The sequence below is a fragment of the Pelophylax lessonae genome, assembly GCF_965119305.1.
Source record: "Pelophylax lessonae genome assembly, chromosome: 4".
Lineage (NCBI taxonomy): Eukaryota > Metazoa > Chordata > Amphibia > Anura > Ranidae > Pelophylax > Pelophylax lessonae.
The window spans coordinates 565942265-565962306 of record NC_138771.1 but is presented as its reverse complement, the minus strand read 5'-3'; the positions used below and the strand labels follow the sequence as shown (position 1 = coordinate 565962306).

At 43.5% G+C, this 20042-nt stretch overlaps 1 protein-coding gene across 1 annotated transcript in view; it reads left to right on the top strand.

The window, feature by feature from the left end:
- Nucleotides 1-7566, top strand: part of REEP4 (receptor accessory protein 4) — a 38075-nt gene extending 30509 nt beyond the window's left edge. The window contains exons 7-8 of the mRNA XM_082255472.1: nt 1604-1764; nt 7252-7566. Coding sequence (XP_082111598.1) covers nt 1604-1764; nt 7252-7317 — 227 coding nt within the window. The 3' untranslated portion in view covers nt 7318-7566. The remainder of the gene's footprint in view (nt 1-1603; nt 1765-7251) is intronic.
- Nucleotides 7567-20042: the final 12476 nt, after the last annotated feature.

The window sequence follows — 20042 nt, the reverse complement described above, 5'->3', positions numbered from 1 at the left end:
AAATTCAATATGGACATACCATAGAATCATTTTCTAAATACCGGAAAAACAAGTTTAATACCGCTATTAACTCTCTTATTACTGCAACCAGTATCTGAATGCCCGATCTCATCTGATCTCAGAAGCTAAGCAGGGTCGGGCCTGGTTAGTACCTGTATGGGAGACCACCTGGGAATACCAGGTGCTGTAGGTTTATTTTTGTGTCAAATTTTGGTTATATCGATTTTAGCATAACCGTTTTAAATATTAGTAGTACTTAAGATGTATGCATCCGGATAGGGCAAGATGGCATGTAGAATTAGGGGTAGAAAGAACTCCATGACCAATTTTTACAAATCGATAGGTTTGGAAATTTTGAACATACATGCTCAGATCGGGCAAAGATGGCCAATCTGAAAAAAACTGGGGTTCTGTATGATTCAAACCCGGGGAATACCCATTCAGATACTGGTTGCAGTAATAAGAGAGTTAATAGCGGTATTAAACTTTGTTTTGTATCGATTAATCTTGTTTTTCCGGTATTTAGAAAATGATTCTATGGTATGTCCATATTGAATTTCCTTCAGGCCAGGTAATGGCAATGAAGAGGTGTTTGAACCCATCAGTGGTGTAAACCAATCATGATGGGAGGGAGGTCCTCCGGCTGCATACATTAATCTTGATTGCAGCAGCGCACGTTAGTCCTCTGTTGAAGTCTACCAGACGAAACCGGTCAGGATGCACGTACGCTGCTGCTGAGGAGACGAAGGGAGGATACCGCTGTTGTTCTGGATCTCGCCTGTTAGCCGCAGGAGCGCTGTAATCCACAGCAGGGACTAGCTCGCGGTCGGCGAGCGGCGGTACCTTTCAAAGCCTCTGTGTTTATGATATGCGTGCAAAGGGTGATTGAAATGTAAGCATATACGCTGAAGGGGAGGGAAGTTTTATTTAATTAATAAAGTCGAAACAGTATTACACTACTCTCTTGCTTCATGTCGTTTGCTTACAAATTGCACTGAGGAGATATACAGCCTGATAGTGACCCCTGGTGGACGGATAGGATCTGGACGTGCCTAAGAGACGACAGACCGACTAGAAGCAAGGGCTCATGCAGCTTATGCATAAAGGCGATATTTCAAGGGCAATTCGGTGAGTGGCCACTTCATAGGGGTGCACAGTCGGTGTGGTGAAGGATTAGTGATACTGTGTGTACAATCACTGGTGCTGAACATCAGAGGAGAAATTTTTTTGTTTATAGGGTAAAAATTAAAAAACTCTGATAAAATACCACCAAAAGAAAGCTCTATTTGTGGGAAAAAAATCACATAAATTACATTTTTGGACAGCATTGCATAACCGCGCAGTTGCCGGTTAAAATAATGCAGTGCCGTATTGCAAAAAATGGCCTGGTCATGAAGGGGGGTAAATCTTCTGGAGGTCAAGTGGTTAATATCAGACTCCAATATCAGGGCCAACGTTTTTTTTTTAAATCAGTTTTGATGACCAGGTGGAATTTTCCATCGGTGTACTTTATATTGCTGGTTTGTGAGTCTCGATTTGTCATGTAGATTAAGGGCTTGGTTGGGATTTGCTAAAAGCTGACTTTTTTTTTTTTTTTTTGCAGGTTATTCCACTCAGTCCCAAGCTGACAGCGACTCTATGGATGAGAGGTGGTCCGATTCAGAAACCAGAACTGCAGCGCGAACACGGGGCGGTCTGCCTGCAAAACCATTGCAGAGGAGTCAAAGCCTTAAAGTCAGCAAGAAGAAGGGGCTGAGTAGAGAGGTGAGAATTGACCTATTGGTGACACTGTCAGCATTGTACACATATCACTGAAGGCACTGTGTCCTGCAGCAGATTATGTAGACAGTCCAGTCCTAATGTAAAATATATGATGCATAATACAACACCGTGCTGCTATATTGTACAGCTTGATATGTGGAGCAGATAGCACTTAAAGTGTTACTAAACCCAGGAGCCTGCATTCCCTAGATCTGGTCTCCCACAGTACACAGAACATGGAAATGCAATTATTTTTATTAAATATAAACTGCTAAATACCTTTTCTCATCAGCAGTAGAGCAGTCTTGTAACTTCTATCAGTTTTTGGTTAAAGCTTTTAGGAGGAGTTTTATTTTTACTCTGACTGTCCTATGAGACTGCATGACTCTTGATTCTCTGTCTGGGCAGTGCTGATTGGCCCTGTGCTAATCACATGCCCCCTCACAAGAAAAGAAAAAAAAACTCTTTAGTAATACACATCAAACTGAGCATTTTCAGAGTGCCCCAAGGCTCTATACTATTGGTAGATGGATTGGGGACAGTGGAAGAAGGGGCAGATCACAAAAGACAGGATCAAATTGATTTTTTACACAATGCTCTGGATTACCTCCTTTGGTTCCACAGTGAGTATAACCAGCATGCTTTACTGCATATACACACTGATTTTACCGTTGTGGGTTTAGTAACACTTTAAACACTGTACAGCATGCCATAAAAATGGATCTGTATTGCTGTATCTTGGTGTCCTTTACACAGTCCTATGTTGAGGTATATCACACACTTAACGTGGCGTTATACACATTGTACAGATTGCTGTACAGACAATTTGCAATAAAGTAGTATAATTTGGGCAAGAGTATAAGTTGTGTGGAGAGAAATGGTCTATCTCAAACTGGCACCGTCCCCTGGGGTAAATTGTATAATAGTAAGTAGCCAGGTTGGTAGGCCATTGCAAGGGATGGGGGGGAAGGGGAAAGGTGGGGGGCATAAAGGGAGAAGAAATCTACCAAACTGGGTATGGGGATTTAATTGTGCCAATAAGTCAACAATCATTTTTCAATTTTAATTTTAATTATAAGAATAACATACAATAAAAATATAAATATATTGGTATAGAAGGCATAAAAGCATCACAGTTCATATCCATAATATATCTTGTAGATCTACGCGTTTCGCTCAGCAGAGCTTCAGGATCCAAGAGAATATTTTTTCAGACACTTTCATTCAATCATTAAATATCTTTATATTTTTATTTTATGTTATTCTTATAATTAAAAAATCATATTTTCCCTTTTTATTAATATTTTTTTCGGTCTTGATTGTTGACTTATCGGCACAATTAAATCCTCATACCCAGAGTTTGATAGATTTCTTCTCCCTTTAGTCCCCCCCTTCCCCTTCCTTTTTCCCCATCCCTTTTCCCCATCCCTTGCAATCGCTTACCAACCTGGCTACTTACTATTTTATATAGTAAAATTTGTGCTTAAATCTTACCGCAGAATGCATTAGTACTAAAATGTGGGTATAGGATGCTGTTATTGCGACTAAAGGCAAGAAAGGCTAAATACAAAATGCAGATGGCTACAATAATGGTTTTACCTGATAATGGACTTTCCATGTATTTTTCTTTGCACATACTTGCCATACTGCATAGCTAGGCATGTAACTTCACATTTTTCTATCACCGCTTTGCGGCATTCTGTGTTGCCTGCCTGCTGATTTGACAATGTGACCATGAATCACCAATAGGATGATGCACTTTGTAGCTCAGTAAGTAGCCAGGTGAAGCAGGTAGCCTCAGTAGCAAATATTAATACCTGCCAGGCTATGCCTTGTGGTAGAGGTATCTGAATCCCAAGATGAGCTGAATATGTAGAGTAGAATTAAAGGCAACATTTTTTTTTTTTTGTTCTTTTTTTAAGCCATCTGTGTCCCATAGGGGAGATTTTCCTTCACTTCCTGTTTTGGCAATCACACAGGAAGTGAGAGAAAATCCATCCCCTCCCCATTGGACGATATTCACCTCTGTTACTGTTCTGATGTTATGCCAAAATTTGCCATTTTCTTTTACTTTTATTTTTATGATGGTAAACAGGACAAACAGAGGGCGAATCTTCTTAACAGGACACCGACAACAATGAAAACTGACAGGTGTTCTATTCTATCCCCACTCTATCCAAAACTAACAAAGCTACTTTAACAGTGAAAATTGTTTGCTTTTAAGCATTTCAGCTGTGTCTTGGATGTCTACAATAAAGCGGTTTATTTTTTGTTAAAATAAACCTGTTCTACTTACCTGCTCTTTGCAATGATATTGCACAGCGTGGCCCTGAACCACGTCATCTGGGGCTCCCCCGCCGTTGCCGTCTGCTCCTCCACTTCTGTGTCCCCAGAATAAACTGCATGCTGTAAGGGCTCACTCAAGAGCCAGGCTGTGCGCGTCCATAGGTGTACACAGCCTGACTTGGCCCTGTCCCCCCCACTACCTACTCACAGGATTTGATTGACAGCAGCAGGAGTGTTGCCTTTGTGTCCTTTTGAGGAAACAAACAAATCAGCACCTCTGCAGATGGGCACAGCGCTGGACGGAGATAGGTCTCTGATGGGTATTTAGGGTGGTGAGGAGATAATACAAGTAATTGGACATTTTTTACCCTAATGCAGGGAATACATTTTAAGGTTATAAATGTTATGGCTTTATAATCACTTTAAATTTACACACTTATACAACCGAACAGTGTGTGTGTGTGTGTGTGTGTGTGTGTGTGTGTGTGTGTGTGTGTGTATGTATGTATGTATGTATGTGTGTATATATATATATATATATATATATATATATATATATATATATATATATATATATATATATATATATATATATATATATATATATATATATATATATATATATATAATATATTTTACAGTATCTCACAAAAGGGAGTACACACGTCACGTTTTTGGAAATATTTTAGTTTATCCTTTTATGTGATAACATCTGAAGAAATGACACTTTGCTACAATGTAAAGTAGTGAGTGTACAGCTTGTATAACAGTGTAAATTTGCTGTCCCCTCAAAATAACTCCACACACAGCCATTAATGTCTAATCTGCTGGCAACAAAAGTGAGTACACCCCAAAGTATTGACACTTTGGGCCAAATCTGGACATCTTTTTGTGTGGCCACCATTATTATCCAGCTCTGCTTTAACCTTCTTGGGCAATGGAGTTCACCAGAGCATCACAGGTTGCCACTGGAGTCCTCTTTCACTCCTCCATGATGACATCATGGAGCTGGTGGATGTTAGAGACCTTGTGCTCCTCCACCTTCCATTTGAGGATGCCCAACAGATGCTCAATAGGGTTTAGGTCTGGAGACATGCTTGGCCAGTCCATTACCTTTGCCCTCAGCTTCTTAAGCAAGGCAGTGGTTGTCTTGGAGGTGTGCTTTGGGGTCATTATGTTGGAATACTGCCCTGCGGCCCATTCTCCAAAGGGAGGGGGATCATGCTCTGCTTCAGTATATGTTGGCATTCATGGTTCTCTCTATGAACTGTAGCTCCCCAGTGCCGGCAGCACTCAAGCAGCCCCAGACCACGACACTCCCACCACCATGCTTGACTGTAGGAAAGACACACTTGTCTTTGTACTCCTCATCTGGTTGCCGCCACACCCGCTTGACACCATCTGAACCAAATAAGTTTATCTTGATCTCATCGGACCACAGGACAAGGTTCCTGTAATCCAGGTCCCTAGTCTACTTGTTTTCAGCAAACTGTTTGCAGGCTTTCTTGTGCATCATCTTTAGAAGAGGTTTCCTTCTGGGACGACAGCCATGCAGACCACTTTGTTGCAGTGTGCGACATATGGTCTGAGAACTGAGAGGCAGAACCCCCCACCCCTTCAACCTCTGCAGCAATGCTGGCAGCACTCGTACGTCTATTTCATAAAGACAACCTCAGGATATGATGGTGAGCACGTGCACTCAGCTTCTTTGGTCAACCATGGCGAGGCCTGTTTTGAGTGGAACCTGTCCCGTTAATCCGCTGTATGGTTTTGGCGACAGAGCTGCAGCTCAGTTTCAGGGTCTTGGCAATCTTTATGTAAAGCAACAATTCTTTTTTTCAGATCCTCAGAGAGTTCTTTGCCATGAGGTGCCATGTTGAACTTCCAGTGACCAGTATGAGAGAGTGATAACACTAAATTTAACACACCTTCTCTCCATTCACACCTGAGACCTTGTAACACTAACAAGTCACATGACACCGGGGAGGGAAAATGGCTAATTGGGCCCAATTTGTACATTTTCACTTAAGGGTGTACTCACTTTTGTTGCCAGCGGTTTAGACATTAATGGCTGTTTGTTGAGTTATTTTGAGGGGACAGCAAGCTTACACTGTTAGGGCTCTTTCACATGGTCTGCCTCCGTAGGCGGATCCGTGCTGCTCAGCGGGGATCGATCCGCCGATCCCCGCTGAGCCGGCGGATGACAGCTCAGTCTCCGCTTGCAGTGCGGAGAGGGAGGTGTCACAGACCCCGCTGCTCTCTATGGGGGATCGGATGAGAGCGGACCGCCTGTCTGCTCTCATCCGATCTGATCCCTGAACGGATGGAAAAATAGGGTTTCCATCCGTCCAGATTTCACGGACAGGATCGGATACAGATGGCAGCGAGTGTCAGCGGAGGTGTCTCCGCTGACATCCGCTGCCCCATAGAGCTGCATGGAGGATCCGATCAGATCCGCCTAAAAAACTGACAGACTGATCTGATCGGATCGCCCGTGTGAAAGAGCCCTTATACAAGCTGTACACTCACTACTTTACATTGTAGCAAAGTGTCATTTCTTCAGTGTTGTCACATGAAAAGATATACCGGTAATATATTTACACAAATGTGAGGGGTGAACTCACTTTTGTGAGATACTGTGTGTATGTATGTATATATAGGTGTGTGTGTGTATGTGTGTGTATGTATGTGTGTACATACATACAGTTCATCATCATCATCTGCAGATTAAATACAAATAAATGTGCTTTTCACATGATTGGGTAATTGAAGTGAATATTCACTCGATTTATTGAGTAGAGATTCTCAATTCCTTTAGTAAATCAGCCTTGTTGTGTTAATATTGACATGTCATGTTCCTAGCTCATTCTAGCTGTGTTTACCATGTGTTCTATCCTGATCCATGTAGCTGTTTTGATATGACAGTACATCCATGACAATCTGGGTATAGGACCTGTATATTACAGATGTGATGATATGAGTATATGACCTATGGATGTTGTATATCCTAATCTTCATGGCTGGTATGAAGTGGTGTATACCTTTGATCTTCAAAGCTGTTCTGTGTTGTTCTGATCTTCATGGCTGTATTGTGTATATGTTTTTATTCCCTGATTTTCATGGCTGTATAAAAGACCCCCTCCCCCCAGTCAGTCTTTTATTCAGTGCCTGACCTCTTGTAATTGTGTGTGTGATGAATTGCAGGGATCTGTAAAGATCAGCAGAACGCGATCGAAGAAGAAGGTGGTTCAGTCTGAATCAGAGATGTAACCAATGGAAACCAGGAGTATACCGGAGGAACGAACTCCACCCATGTCCTCAATAAAGAAAGCTGAAAACACTGAATTTTACTTCCCTGCTCACACTGGCTGTGTTACAAGGCATGCCTTCACAGTGTGCGTCATCTGTAAATATTGGATATGTGTTGCTGTCTGTCACTATGTCTGATGGGATATGTCCATGTATACAAGTACATGCATATCTATGGATATGTCTCACTCTACAGATACAATTGTTTTTTTCTTTAAAATTCCTTTTATCCTTTTGCCTGGAAAGCCATAATTCTCACTGTTACCAGCCCTTTAGCTCATCATAATTTATCAGTAATAATGGGAGTGGTTTACAGAGGCCCCTCCCTCTTGTCTGCTGTACAGTGCTGTTAACATATAACTACATGGAAGGGCTGGATTCCTGGAACTAGAATCTAATGGATGGGGCTGAATGCCTTACCTCTCTATATATCCTTCTACTATCTGTTCCTATCACGGTCACATTCCCTTACTCTTATTTCATCCTGGGAGAACAAAGTCTTACTTCCAGGCATCCAGGTAGAGATTAATCTCTCTAATCAAGTCTGTTTGATTGGAATCCTGCATGGTTGGAGCTGATGGGGAAATTGCCACTTCCCTTTTAATTGATTCCTTATACAATTTTTCCTTATCCTGCATTTTCCCTCTGTGTTTTCGTCTTTACTAAATTTTTACACCGCAACCAGGAGTCGGAGAAGCCGCTGTGCTCCATCATGACAGACTGCATGCCTCCGTGCACACTTCAGTACTGAACAACTTGTGTAAGACTGCAGTGCAAACTTTGTATGATGAACACTGCCAAAGAATTCAGTATATGTCTCTTGTACCATATAAATGTGTTACTCTATTGAGTTTTTTTCCTAACTTTTTCTAACTTCTTTTTTTTTTTTTTATAAACTTTTTTTACATTATTCTGATCTCTGGGATTGGGGATTCTGTCTCCTGAAGAAAGTGTTCATCTTTGCTGTTTGCTTGGTCTGTGTTCTGATGCCACCTTCCAGTTCTCCGCATTGAGCCCCATGTTCTAGAGACTTTCATACAAATTCATTTTTATTAGTGAAGCAGCTGATGAAAAGCCAAAGAGCTGTGAGCAGTCTCTAGTTTAGCAAACTTTTAATGTGTGTCGCCGCAGCATCAGATTTCTGCACCTAGACAAACCCAAATGTTCCATACTTGTGTTTTTATACCGTACAGCTGATCTTATTGTGTGCAAAAGCAGAGGGAGGTGTGTAGTTAGTGCAATGTGATTGCAGAGCTCTACTATCATGCTTCATTGCCAGTTTTGGCATTTATTTACATGTGTGGGTTTATTCTATGAATAATGCAAAGAGCCAAGTGGCTTTACTAAAGTCAGACCAGTATAAAATGGATTGTGATTGGTTGTTGTAGGTACATCAATTTTGTTCTCTGCACTTGTTTTAGAATACGCCCCATAGTCTTTAACAATGCATTCCTGCAGACATTGCATTCCACGTAAATCCTTTTTTTTTGTGATTAGCGGTGTTTTTGGGGTTTTTTTTGCTTTTGATAAAATGTTACCCAAGCCCTGAATGAGCTGTTAGCGCCTATTGGTGCATTTTGCGTAGATCAGCATAAATCTGCCTACTCTAAGGTATGAAGTGACCTTCTTTTATTCAGCACAAGTGTGTAGGGCAGACAAATTCGCTATGTAAATGATATTCTACATCTTGTTCTGTTATGCCCCTTGTACCCAGTAGGAAATGATCAGACAGTTTGTCTTGTGGAAAATGTTATATAGATGTTCTTAAAACGTGAACACTTCTTGCTGGTCTCATTGGATATCTTTTCGGTCTTTACAAGCCTAGCAAAACAAAATGAGTAATGAATACTACTTGTACGGAGTTTGTTTTTGCCCTGCCTTACTAAATCAAGATTGTCATAAGGTGGAATAAAATTTTTAAAGGGAACCTGCCTGTTCCTAAAGGAATACCAAGTTTGTACCGCAGGCACCTTTTTAATGCCAGCAAGTAGTTTGTGTTAACCTAGCATGGCAGGAAGTTGCACACGGCCATTGCATTAGACATAAAAACAAACTTTATTGTTCCCGCATTGTTGAACACTCGCTTCAGCTGCCCTGGTGGGAAAACAGTGATTACTGCTAGCGACTTTAGCTGCTGGCAATCAGCAATCAGCCCACCCATAGATGGATTGAATCTCTACCGGTCCATGAAGATTCAGCCAAGATTCAAAGCATCTATGGCCAGCCTAAATCTTGACATGAAAAAGTAGATTAGTTCTTGTGTGCAGCCTTGGTCTAGGATTGATGGGGACCCACAGACCCACTGGATTTCCAATGGGATTGATAGATACCTGCACTACAGATTTTATTGTTGGCAAAAGCACTTTTAAGGACAAAACCAAGTTGGTCAGAAGGTCCGGTTTTACACCAATGTAGACAATACCCTTTTTTTTTTTTTTTCCATTTTGGATACAGTAGAGAAGTTTAAACCCCTGTAAGGTTTATTTTTTGCCATCTGTGTCCCATTGCGGAGATTCCCCTTCACTTTTATGCCCCATAGCCTAAAGGGAAGTGAGAGGAACTCCATGAAAATTAAGGGAATCTATTGGGATCATCAGAACTAGTGTCCCTGTTGGAAGATTTTCCCTCTATTACTTTTCTGGGGACAGCCCAAATTTTGGGATTTTCTTTTAAATTCACTTTCAGTGCTAATGCTAAACGGGACAACAGAGGGTGAATCTCCCCAATGTGGGGGCACAGATGGCAATAAAAACTGAAAGGTGTTCTAATCCATCCCCACTCTGTCCAAAACTTAAAAAAAAAAAAGAAAAGTTTGCCTTTTAGCTATGCTTTCAGCTCCGCTAGTGAGCGATGGACTACCAGCCACAGGGCTTGTTTTAAAGAGCATCTCCAAGCAACAAGTGAAAGCTGACAATGAGTAGCTTGTTTAATCAGTTAATCTTTATTATGTGTTTTTATGTTCCTGCGTAGCTAGATTTAAGAAACCTCTGCACCCCTTTGTCACATGACTCCTTGCTGTGCACATTCCCCTTTATATGAAACATGAGGGCCATACAAAACACTTGCAATCTCAGGAATTGGTGTTCCCAGAATTTAAGTAGTAAAGTGGCCTGGGCCATAGGCTGCACCTTGTTAAGGCTACTTTACATTTTCCAAAAGTATATTTAGATTTCTAGCATGTTGTGGTGCTGGGCAAAATGATATTTTATCTATGCTGTAAACTTCTTTTTGCAATCAGAATATACAGCTGCGTGTGCACAGATACTACTTTTTCCTTCTTGCAAGTGTGCCTCTGTTGCTTGCAGGATGCACAGTTGCTATACACTTCTTTCAGTTATTGTGAAGGTGTGTGTGTGTTTGTACAACACATTTGTTGGGTGCACTAATTTATTTTAACGGTTCCATATTTGTTTTTTTTTTTAATAGTATTATTTGATCATTTTGATTTAGACAATAATTTGTTGTACTGATTCAAACCAAAAAAAAATTGCAATATTAGTATGTAAGAAAACCTTTAACAGGCTAACATTAAAATTGGACCCTTTCTCCTTTTGGAAATTGAAAAACAAATTTGATTTTATATATTGTGTGTCTTGTGGTTTTATGGCTGTACCTTGAATTATCTAGTGGCGCCTTAGTTGAAACGGTCATGCGCTGCCATGGAGGAACTTTAGACCCATAGGGGTTGATTTACTAAAACTGGGGAGTACAAAATCTGGAGCAGTTTTGCATAGAAACCAATAAGCTACCAGGTTTTTTTTTTTTTTTTTAATAAAGGTAAAAGGAGGGGAAAACGCCTCTTGAGTGTGATAAAAGTTATTTTTATTACAGCAAAAATGTAGTAACTTGCATATTGGTAAGAGAATTCGTGAGTCAGAATGTGACGCTCCGAGAGCAGCTGGTGGTTAGTGCAGCGTCCAGGTGTCCAGGCAGTCACTGGGTTCCGGAGGACTGGAGAGGCCCACTCTTGTCTTCCGGATCTCAAAGCACAGCGGTGAGGAGGCTGGTGCGGAGGCCGTCGGCGGCGTCTGACGTCACGGAAGTGTGGGCAGTCTGGGCTCACAACGTGTTTCGGAGCATGCGCGGATGTCCGATCCTGGGCATGCGCACTCCTTTGTCAAGACTTGACCTTTTGTCCTTTGAGATCCGGAAGACAAGAGCGGGCCTCTCCAGTCCTCCGGAACCCAGTGACTACCTGGACGCTGCACTAACCACCAGCCGCTCTCGGAGCGTCACGTTCTGACTCATGAATTCTCTTACCAATATGCAAGTTACTACATTTTTGCTGTAATAAAAATAACTTTTATCATACTCAAGAGGCGCTTTCCCCTCCCTTTTACCTTTCTGCATAGAGTTGACTTCACTCCTTCGGTCAGCAGCCCTGAGTGCCCTTCGATCCATCCATCCACTCCTGGATCCACCCCGGACCTGTTCATCCCCCACTGGATTCCAGGTCAATTAAACTTTCTTTCTTTACTTCAGGGACTCGCACATGGACTCTCCATCCCCCCCCCTTGTGCTTACTGTATTATGCCGACCTGTATCCTGGTCATAAACCTAGGATACACGTCCTAACCCTGTATTGCATCTTGATACTTCCTAGCACTACCTATGAGCGCCATACTGCTAACCATTTTTAGGTTTTTTTTTTTTTTTGATCCATGCTTAAAGCTTCAGAACCTTACCAACAACAATATTGTTCTCAGCAAGGAACATACATTCCACATTAATAATTATGTTAACAAAATGCCTCCAGTAGTGCTTCGGTTTCCTCTTGCTGGTGGCTGCCATTTTACTGAAGCCCAGAGCCCCTAAACAGCAGTAAATCATTTGGTGGGAATAAACACATTGATTTAACAGCTTCAAAAAAGTTACATTCCTGGAATGCTGGGACTATAACTCACATTTGCTTGTGTCCTCAACCAAACTGTCAAACCATCAAATGGCTGGTGTCATGGACCACATGTGCAGCACCATGGCAGTTGCAGGTCAAACAGAAGCAGCTTACTTGACTGTAAAGGATAGGAGGGTTTAATTTCCGCTTGAATGCTGTCAGCAGATCGGCCTCTACATATTCTGCAGTGCCTAAAAATTGAGAGCAACTGGGCATGTGCAGAGCAGGGAGAGAGAGTGTATCACTGGATTTTAAACCTGCAAAAGGGCCCAGCCTGAGGTCATTTAGCAGGACTTAATTATCTGACTAAAGTTCCACTTTAAAATAGTTCTGGAGGCAGAAGGTTTTTTATCTTGATACACTCTATGCATTAGGATAAACTTTGTGTGCAGTGGCCCACCTAACACTTACCTGAGCCCCATCCCAATCCAGCGATGTTGCACAAAAGTCTCAGCTGTCTGGGAGTCTCCCTCCTGATTGGCTGAGACACACAGCAGGTGCCATTGGCTCCTGCTGCTGTCAAAGTCAGTGAGCCAATAAGGCGAGAGAAGGGGTGGGGTCGAGCCACAGCTCCCTGTCTGAATGGACACACAGAACAGCGGCTGGGCTTGGGTGCCCCCATAGCAAGCTGCTTGCTGTGGTGGCACTCGGCAGGAGGGAGGGATCAGAGAAGAGAAGGATCTGGGTTGCTCTGTGAAAAAGACCTGTTCTGTGCAGTGAAGTGTAACATGTTTTTGATTTTTAAACAAACAAAGACTTTAGTATCACTTTAAATGAACAATCTGTAGTTCGAAGCGGATTGGCTACCGTGCACAGCTGCACCAGATTTTGCACTCTCCGTTCTTGGTATATTAGCCCCAGAGAAACCTGGGTCTGTAAGTGTGCTAGTGAACAGCTGTAGTTAGGAGCTGAGTGCTGTATCTATCTATAGGATACTCGTAAAGGCTCTAAAAGATGTCCCCAGATTTAGTTGAGGGGACCTAAACCGGAGTTCTATGTAATGCAGGATTTTTACATCTGGATTGGCAAACAATTTGTGTGTAGTAGGGATCGACCGATATCGGTTTTTCGTTGCTAATACCGATATTTTGGCCAATGCACATCGGTATCGGCATATATGTGGCAATATTTTTGTACATTTAAAAAATATATATATTTTTTTTTTTTTTCTTGACAGGTACTCTTGTGGAGGGATCTGGGGGTCTTAAAGACCCCAAACCCCTCCTGCACTTAAAAGCATTTAAAATTCCAAGTTTGGCTGTTTTGAATGCTGTCATTTCTTTGAATCTGGCGCCAGTACACGGAAGTGATGTCATGACATCACTTCCGGGCATGGAAACCCGATCAGAGCTGAATGCGGCTTTGATCGGGCCTTCAGTGGCCATGCAGGCTGGTTGCCAGGGTCTCCCATCCCACCGGAACAGCCCCTCCTGCTCCTTGTAATGACAGCCGAGTGGCTTCTCAGCCGCATCGGTTGTCATTACAAGACAGCCGACCGTCGACTATGGACACCGGTACCGGGGTGATGCCTCTAGCTGCAGGCATCACTCCGGTACAGCACTTTCCGAAATATCGGTAACCTCAGGGGCGATTCCGATATATCGGGGAAAGTGCAGATCGGCCCCCAATATATCAGCTTTGCCGATAATCGGTTGATCCCTAGTGTGTAGGCAACTGAACGGAAAGTAATGAGCCTATGATTCATGTTCAGCATTGCGTGTGCTGGCAGGTTTGGAGCTTTGGTAACTTTTATAAGCATGCAGAGCTTAAAGTACCACAGGGCTAATGGAATAAGATATTTCATTAGGATATATAACATTTTCATAATCCCATCATTCTATTAATTTATGCTTTCAAAATCTGTGGCTGATCTGTGCAGCTATAATGGAACAAGAGATGTAATGAATACTTCTTGCAAAGTTTTACTTGACTGCCCCAGTGCTTATTCTGTTATGTTTATCAGAAAGGTGGAATAAGATCAGATGAGCGTTCTCTCATTTGTTTCTTTACTTTTATAGAAGTGTTTCTTGCATATACTCTACAAGCCCAACATAGATCTTTGTGGGGATTAATCTTTCCCGGTCACCTACAGTATGCATGGAGGCAATGCAGAGAGATCATGCCCCAAAAGTCAGTCATGTGACAGGGAACAGATAAATGCCCAATCAAGCCTGTAGTGAGCTGGTGCAGCACACCAGGAACTGTATACACTGCTAGGTGTGTTAAAGGGACTTGTATAGCGGCAAAATTCCTGGCGGAGAGGGCCCTGAAAGCAGCTGCTTATTTCAGATCTGGGATTCAGTGAATGGATTTAGCTTCACTGCCCTGGAACTAGAAAGTGGCATATAAGATGGGGAGAAGCCAGTACAGCTTTCTCTCACAAGCGTTTCCCTGTTGAAGGTTCTCTTTCAGAAGATGCAGAGGATGATTTTACCCTTCATGTGAAGGCTATTCACGCTTTTACTTTATAAATCTTTTACTACCTGGTAACCATTTTGGACGTTTTGGTATTTTCCAGTTACATACAACGGTCCAATGGCCATGTTGAAGGTCGTTGTTATAAAGATACAGAACATTGTTTTATGTTTCTATTCTTAGTTTTTCCTTTTTGATCTGGGAACATTTTTAGTTTTGAGAGGGACTTGGGAACATGTGTGTTTTGGGAGGGACTTTAGTTACGAATTTGCACTCTGTCCCTTGTAGTCCTGAAATTCTGATCCCATGTCTACGCAAAATAGAACTACAAAGGTCCTTTGTCTTTTTTTTTCTATGTATTTATATATGTTAAATGTCTACTGTATATGAAGCTGCCCAGTGTTGGGTTAATGGAACAGCGTAATGATTTTCCAAATACAATGAGTTCCATGTATTGTGAAAATGCACATTCATTATGCAGGTGCCAAAGTTTTAGCCGCCTCTGGTGGAGAGATTGAGAGCCGTGCTGTCACCTGATGAACAAAGTGCCCTTTTCTCTTGTCAAATCTGTTTACAAGATGATCCTTATGTAGATTGCAGTCTTCACCTCAAGTGCCTGCTATTTCTTACCAGTTTTATATTGTTGGCAATTGCTATCCTTTTTTTTTTTGATGTACATGTAAATAAACTTTTTTTGTTTTATTGGAAATTGTGTAGTTGACTTTTTTTTTTAACTGTCTATTTTCAAGTAAAAGCACGTTTTGGTCATAGTTGCAGGTAGGGAATGCTTGGACTGGGTTACTGAAATGGTTTTTGAGTAAATCTAATGAAGCAGACTTGCAGTGTTCTCCTTCAGCTTACAAAAAAATAACTTGCATATGTGTCTCTCTATTACCCCATATGTAAGGATCGAATGTTTGTTTAGCCAAGTGACATGTAATCCAGAGTATTGCCTTTTTCCTCTGTCCTGAGGACTTCCTCCCTCCCTGCCAGTTCTGGTATTGCCATTTGTTCTTGTAAACCCCCTTTTCTTTGGTGTGGAAACCCTGGTGTCTACTTCATCATGTACAATACAGTACCAGTGGCCATGGGTGAATTCATCTGAACACCAAGGCATGCTGAAAATATACACTGAGCTGTGCATGCGTGGCTCAGAGTAGATTTAGAAGAAACCTGTGGCAAGCGGTCGGAGGGAAAGGGAGAGAGAATGTTATAATTTTTTTCTATGAGAGCAATGCCATGAATACAGATGACCATGGAAAGTGTAAGTTTTGCCACTGTAGAATGCAGCAAATATGTTCAATACCCCAGGCCCTAACGCCAATGAGGGGAGGTGGCCAACATGTCTCACTTTAATGCACTGAAAGTGCATGCAGCATTTTTAAATGTGTTAGTGTATTGAGCAAGTCTGTTGGGGTGCCATTCAGAATAAACTGCATGGCATCCAACCAATGTTTGTACAGCGTGTTATGTGCTGTGGAAATGTTAGTGCATTATGCTGCCCTGCGTTGGGAAGGTGCATTGGTGTGCCAATCAGAAAAAATGGAACACTGTAAAGCCAATGTGACTTACGATGCGTTGAAGTATTGTGTGCATACCACAGCAGAAGGATGCCAATGGACTTGCAAGGTAAAGCTTCAGTTCAGCTTTATTTAACCACTTCAATTCCAGGCACTTGCACCCCCTTCCTGCTCAGGCCAATGTTCAGCTTTCAGCATTGTCACATTTTGAATAACGATTGCGCGGTCATGCAATACTGTACCCAAACAAAATTTTTATCTTTTTTTTTTTTTTTGAGACCGAGCTTTCTTTTGGTGGTATTTATTCACCACTGGGTATTTTTTAGATTTTGCTAAATGAAAAAAGACTGAATTTTTTGGGGGGGGGGGGGGGGGGGAAGTTTTTTTTTCTCTTACATCCTGTGGCAACACATATGGTGTGAATTAACTGCATAAGGGGGGGTTGTATGTCTGGGATATTATAAAATAAGACAATTGAGAAGTGAGAGTGTAATGTCTTTAGCAGCTAATTTATTAATCAGAGTGAATACCTCTTTCCATGTATGAGAAAGCTTGTCGCAGCTCCAGAATATATGTGAGAGAGTACCTGGGGATGCACAACCTCTAAAGCAGTTCGGAGAAGCATCAGGATAGAATGTATTTCATATGTTGAACTGCATGGACTGATGTCTTTTTTTCAACCTCACTTACTATGCAACTATGAGCCGGTGTATAATACCACCTAGCAAAAAGTTTCACCGCCGTCTCTCTGACGTTCAGAGACTTAGTGCACCTTCTCAGGTTGGTCCACATTGTAGACCACTCAGAGGGGGATAATTGGGTATTAAGTTCTGTTTCCCATTTTTGCATATAGGAAAGCTTATCAACATGAGGAGAGGTATTCTGCATAACATATATAAGTGAGATCAGACCTTTTCCTCTTGGGTTTTTAAGACCGATGTGTTCGAATATGGTCATTGAAGAACTAGAGGGTTTAGGATAGTGTTTCTCATAAAGTTTTTGTAGTCGAAATTTTGTTGCTCAGAGATAGGAATGTTATGAGATGACTGCAGAGTGTTAAAGGTGATAAATTGTTTAGCATTATAAAAATCTGAAAGTTTGGTGAAGCCATTGTCAATCCACCATTGAAAAATGTTTGGGGAGAGATAGGCAAGGTTAAATCTTTGGTCCCCTAAAAAGGAGGAACCAGGGGGAGGGTGTGAAATGAGAGGCCAATCTTTTATACATTTGTTCCATAGTTTTATAGAATTAGAAACAATGGAGTTAAGGTATGTGATGGAGCGGATGGGTAAAGCGTTGGACCATAATAGGCCTGGGAGGTAGAAAGGATGAACTGAGGGGGGGGTGGTCGCGGGAACCGCCGATTTAAATGACCAGCGTCCCCTTTTTCATTTAAGGCAAAAATGGTCTCCCATGATAATAAATCCCCCGCAGACCTCGTGGGGCCTTCGGGTGCACCTGAATCCGCTCCCCTGGCACCCATATCTGCTGCTCTGGCGACTTTGGCGTCCCAGGTGAATCTGCTGATGTCGGCACGCTCCTCCATAAAAAAACGGCCTGTGCCCTCCCAGTCCTCTGACTCTGAGCCAAATTTGGTTGCCATGGACGATGGTCCCCCTGAGGGGTCCCGGTCCTCCACGTTGAGGGGGAATCTTCCTCCTCGGTAGCGCGGGAATGCGCTACGATGGATGCTCTCATGGGTGTCATAACAGAAATTTTCTATCTTAACAATGAGCCAGCTCAGTCAAGTGAGCGGTCTGTTTTACACGGGTTCTGCAGACCCCAGACAGTCGGGTCAGGTTTTTTTTTCCTGCCCGGTGGATTTTCACGAGATCGTGGACAGTGGGGGGCGCTTTTAGAGCATGTTGGTGGGGCCTAGGCGGTTTTCCACCTGCTCTCCGTTTTTTTTTGTTTTTTTTTTTTGAGGCAGAGGCGGTAGACTAACGTTGGTCGGTGTCCCCAAGCAGGGGATCACACTGGGTCTAGGCTGAATAAGTCCACCTTGCTGCCAGTAGGGGATTCCCGGTATTCAGGGATCCGGCTGATAGGCGTGTGGAAGCGCTTGCCCGCCTCATTTATCTAGTGGCGGGTTCCCCGTTGAAACCTGTGTTTTGCCCCAGTGGTGGCCTCTCAGGTGCTTATGACATGGTGCAAGGGGCTTCGTAGCAGGATCAGCTCATCCACACTGCGATGTTCCTGGGCGACGCGGCCCTGGACGTGGTTCCGTTGGTCGCCCGGTTGTCGGCGGTGGGAATTGCGATCCACCGCATTACATGGTTAAAGTGCTGGTCGATTGACCATGAGTCTATAAAAGACGGCGTCTGAGGTCCCCTATGAGGGGGATTGTCTTTTTGGGGTAACTCTAGCTGAGTTGATAAGGGGCTCACGGGAGGTAAGAGTACTTGTCTGCCCCAGGTCACCAAGGGAGAGCCCATCGCTTTGCGGTGGCTGGGGAGCATTACCGGTTCATTGCGTTGCCTTTCGGTTTTGCTTCGGCTCCCAGGGTTTTCACCAAGGTGTTGGCTCCGGTCTAGCTTTGGTGCGTTTATGGGGCACTGCAGTCCTCAGTTGCCTGGACGACCTTCTTGCTAGGTCGAACTCCATGTGTGACCTTGGCAAAAGATCTGGCTGTGAAGGTTCAGACACTTCAGGAGTTTGGGTGGGCTGTCAATTTCAGAAGTCGGCACTGACTCCCTCTACTCGTTTCCAGTACCTAGATGGTCCTGGACTTTGCTCAATCTCGGGTCTTCCTTCCGGAGGACAAAATTCGGGACTTTGCAGAAGGACATCGGAGCTAACAGGAATGACTATCTCTCCTCTTTGCGGACCTGCATGCGGGTTCTGGGACGGCTGGTCTCGGCCTTCTAAGCAGTTCCGTTTGCTCAATTTCATACCAGGTCTTTGAAAGCGGAGATCCTGGACAGGTGGGACAGGACACCTCAGTCCTTGGAAAGGAGTATTTCCTTGAGTCATCCGGGTCTGATCTCCTTTGATGGCGCTGGCCGCTGTCCTTGACACAGGGTCAGTCTTTCCGACCTCTATTATGGACAGTTGTCACCACGGATGCCAGCCTGTCGGGCTGGGGAGGAGTTCTGGGCACGTTTTGCGTCCAGGGGACGTGGTCGGCAGGGGAGACTTTGCTGCCGATCAACGTCTTGGAGCTCCGAGCGATCAAGCTTTATCTGTTCCGGTGGTCACCTCAGCTTCAGGGGTGTCTGGTGTGGGTACAGATGGACAATGCCATGGCTGTGGCTTATATCAATCCCCAAGGTGGAACGTGGAGTGCCCGGGCGGCCACGGAAGTGGCCGAGATTCTGTCCTGGGCCGGATTGCAGGTACCTGCGTTTTCGGCCATTCTCATTCCAGGTGTGGAACTCTGGTAGGTGGACTATCTACGTTGTCAGACTTTGGACAGAGGGGAATGATCCCTACATCCGGAGGTGGTTCACCGCCTGTGCGCCCGGTAGGGGACCCCGGACGTGGTTTTGTTTGCGCCCCGTCTCCACAAAGTGGTGGTAAGGTTTGTGGCCAGGGCTCGCGATCCTCTGGCAGATGCTGCGGACGCGATGGTGGTGCCTTGACACCACTATCGGCTACTGTATGCCTTTCCTCCGATTCCACTGTTATCCAGGTTCCTCCGCAGGTTGGCGTCGAACGGATGTCAGTCATTCTGGTGGCCCTGGACGGGCCTCAATGGTCCTGGTACGCCGACGTCGTTCAGATGGTCATCGAACCTCGATGGCGGCTTCCGCTGCGAAACGATCTGTCTCAAGGACCGATCTTCCATTCTGTTTTACAGTTGCTGGCTTTGTCGGCATGGCTGTTAAAAGCCAGGTCCTGAGGGATAGAGGTCCTCC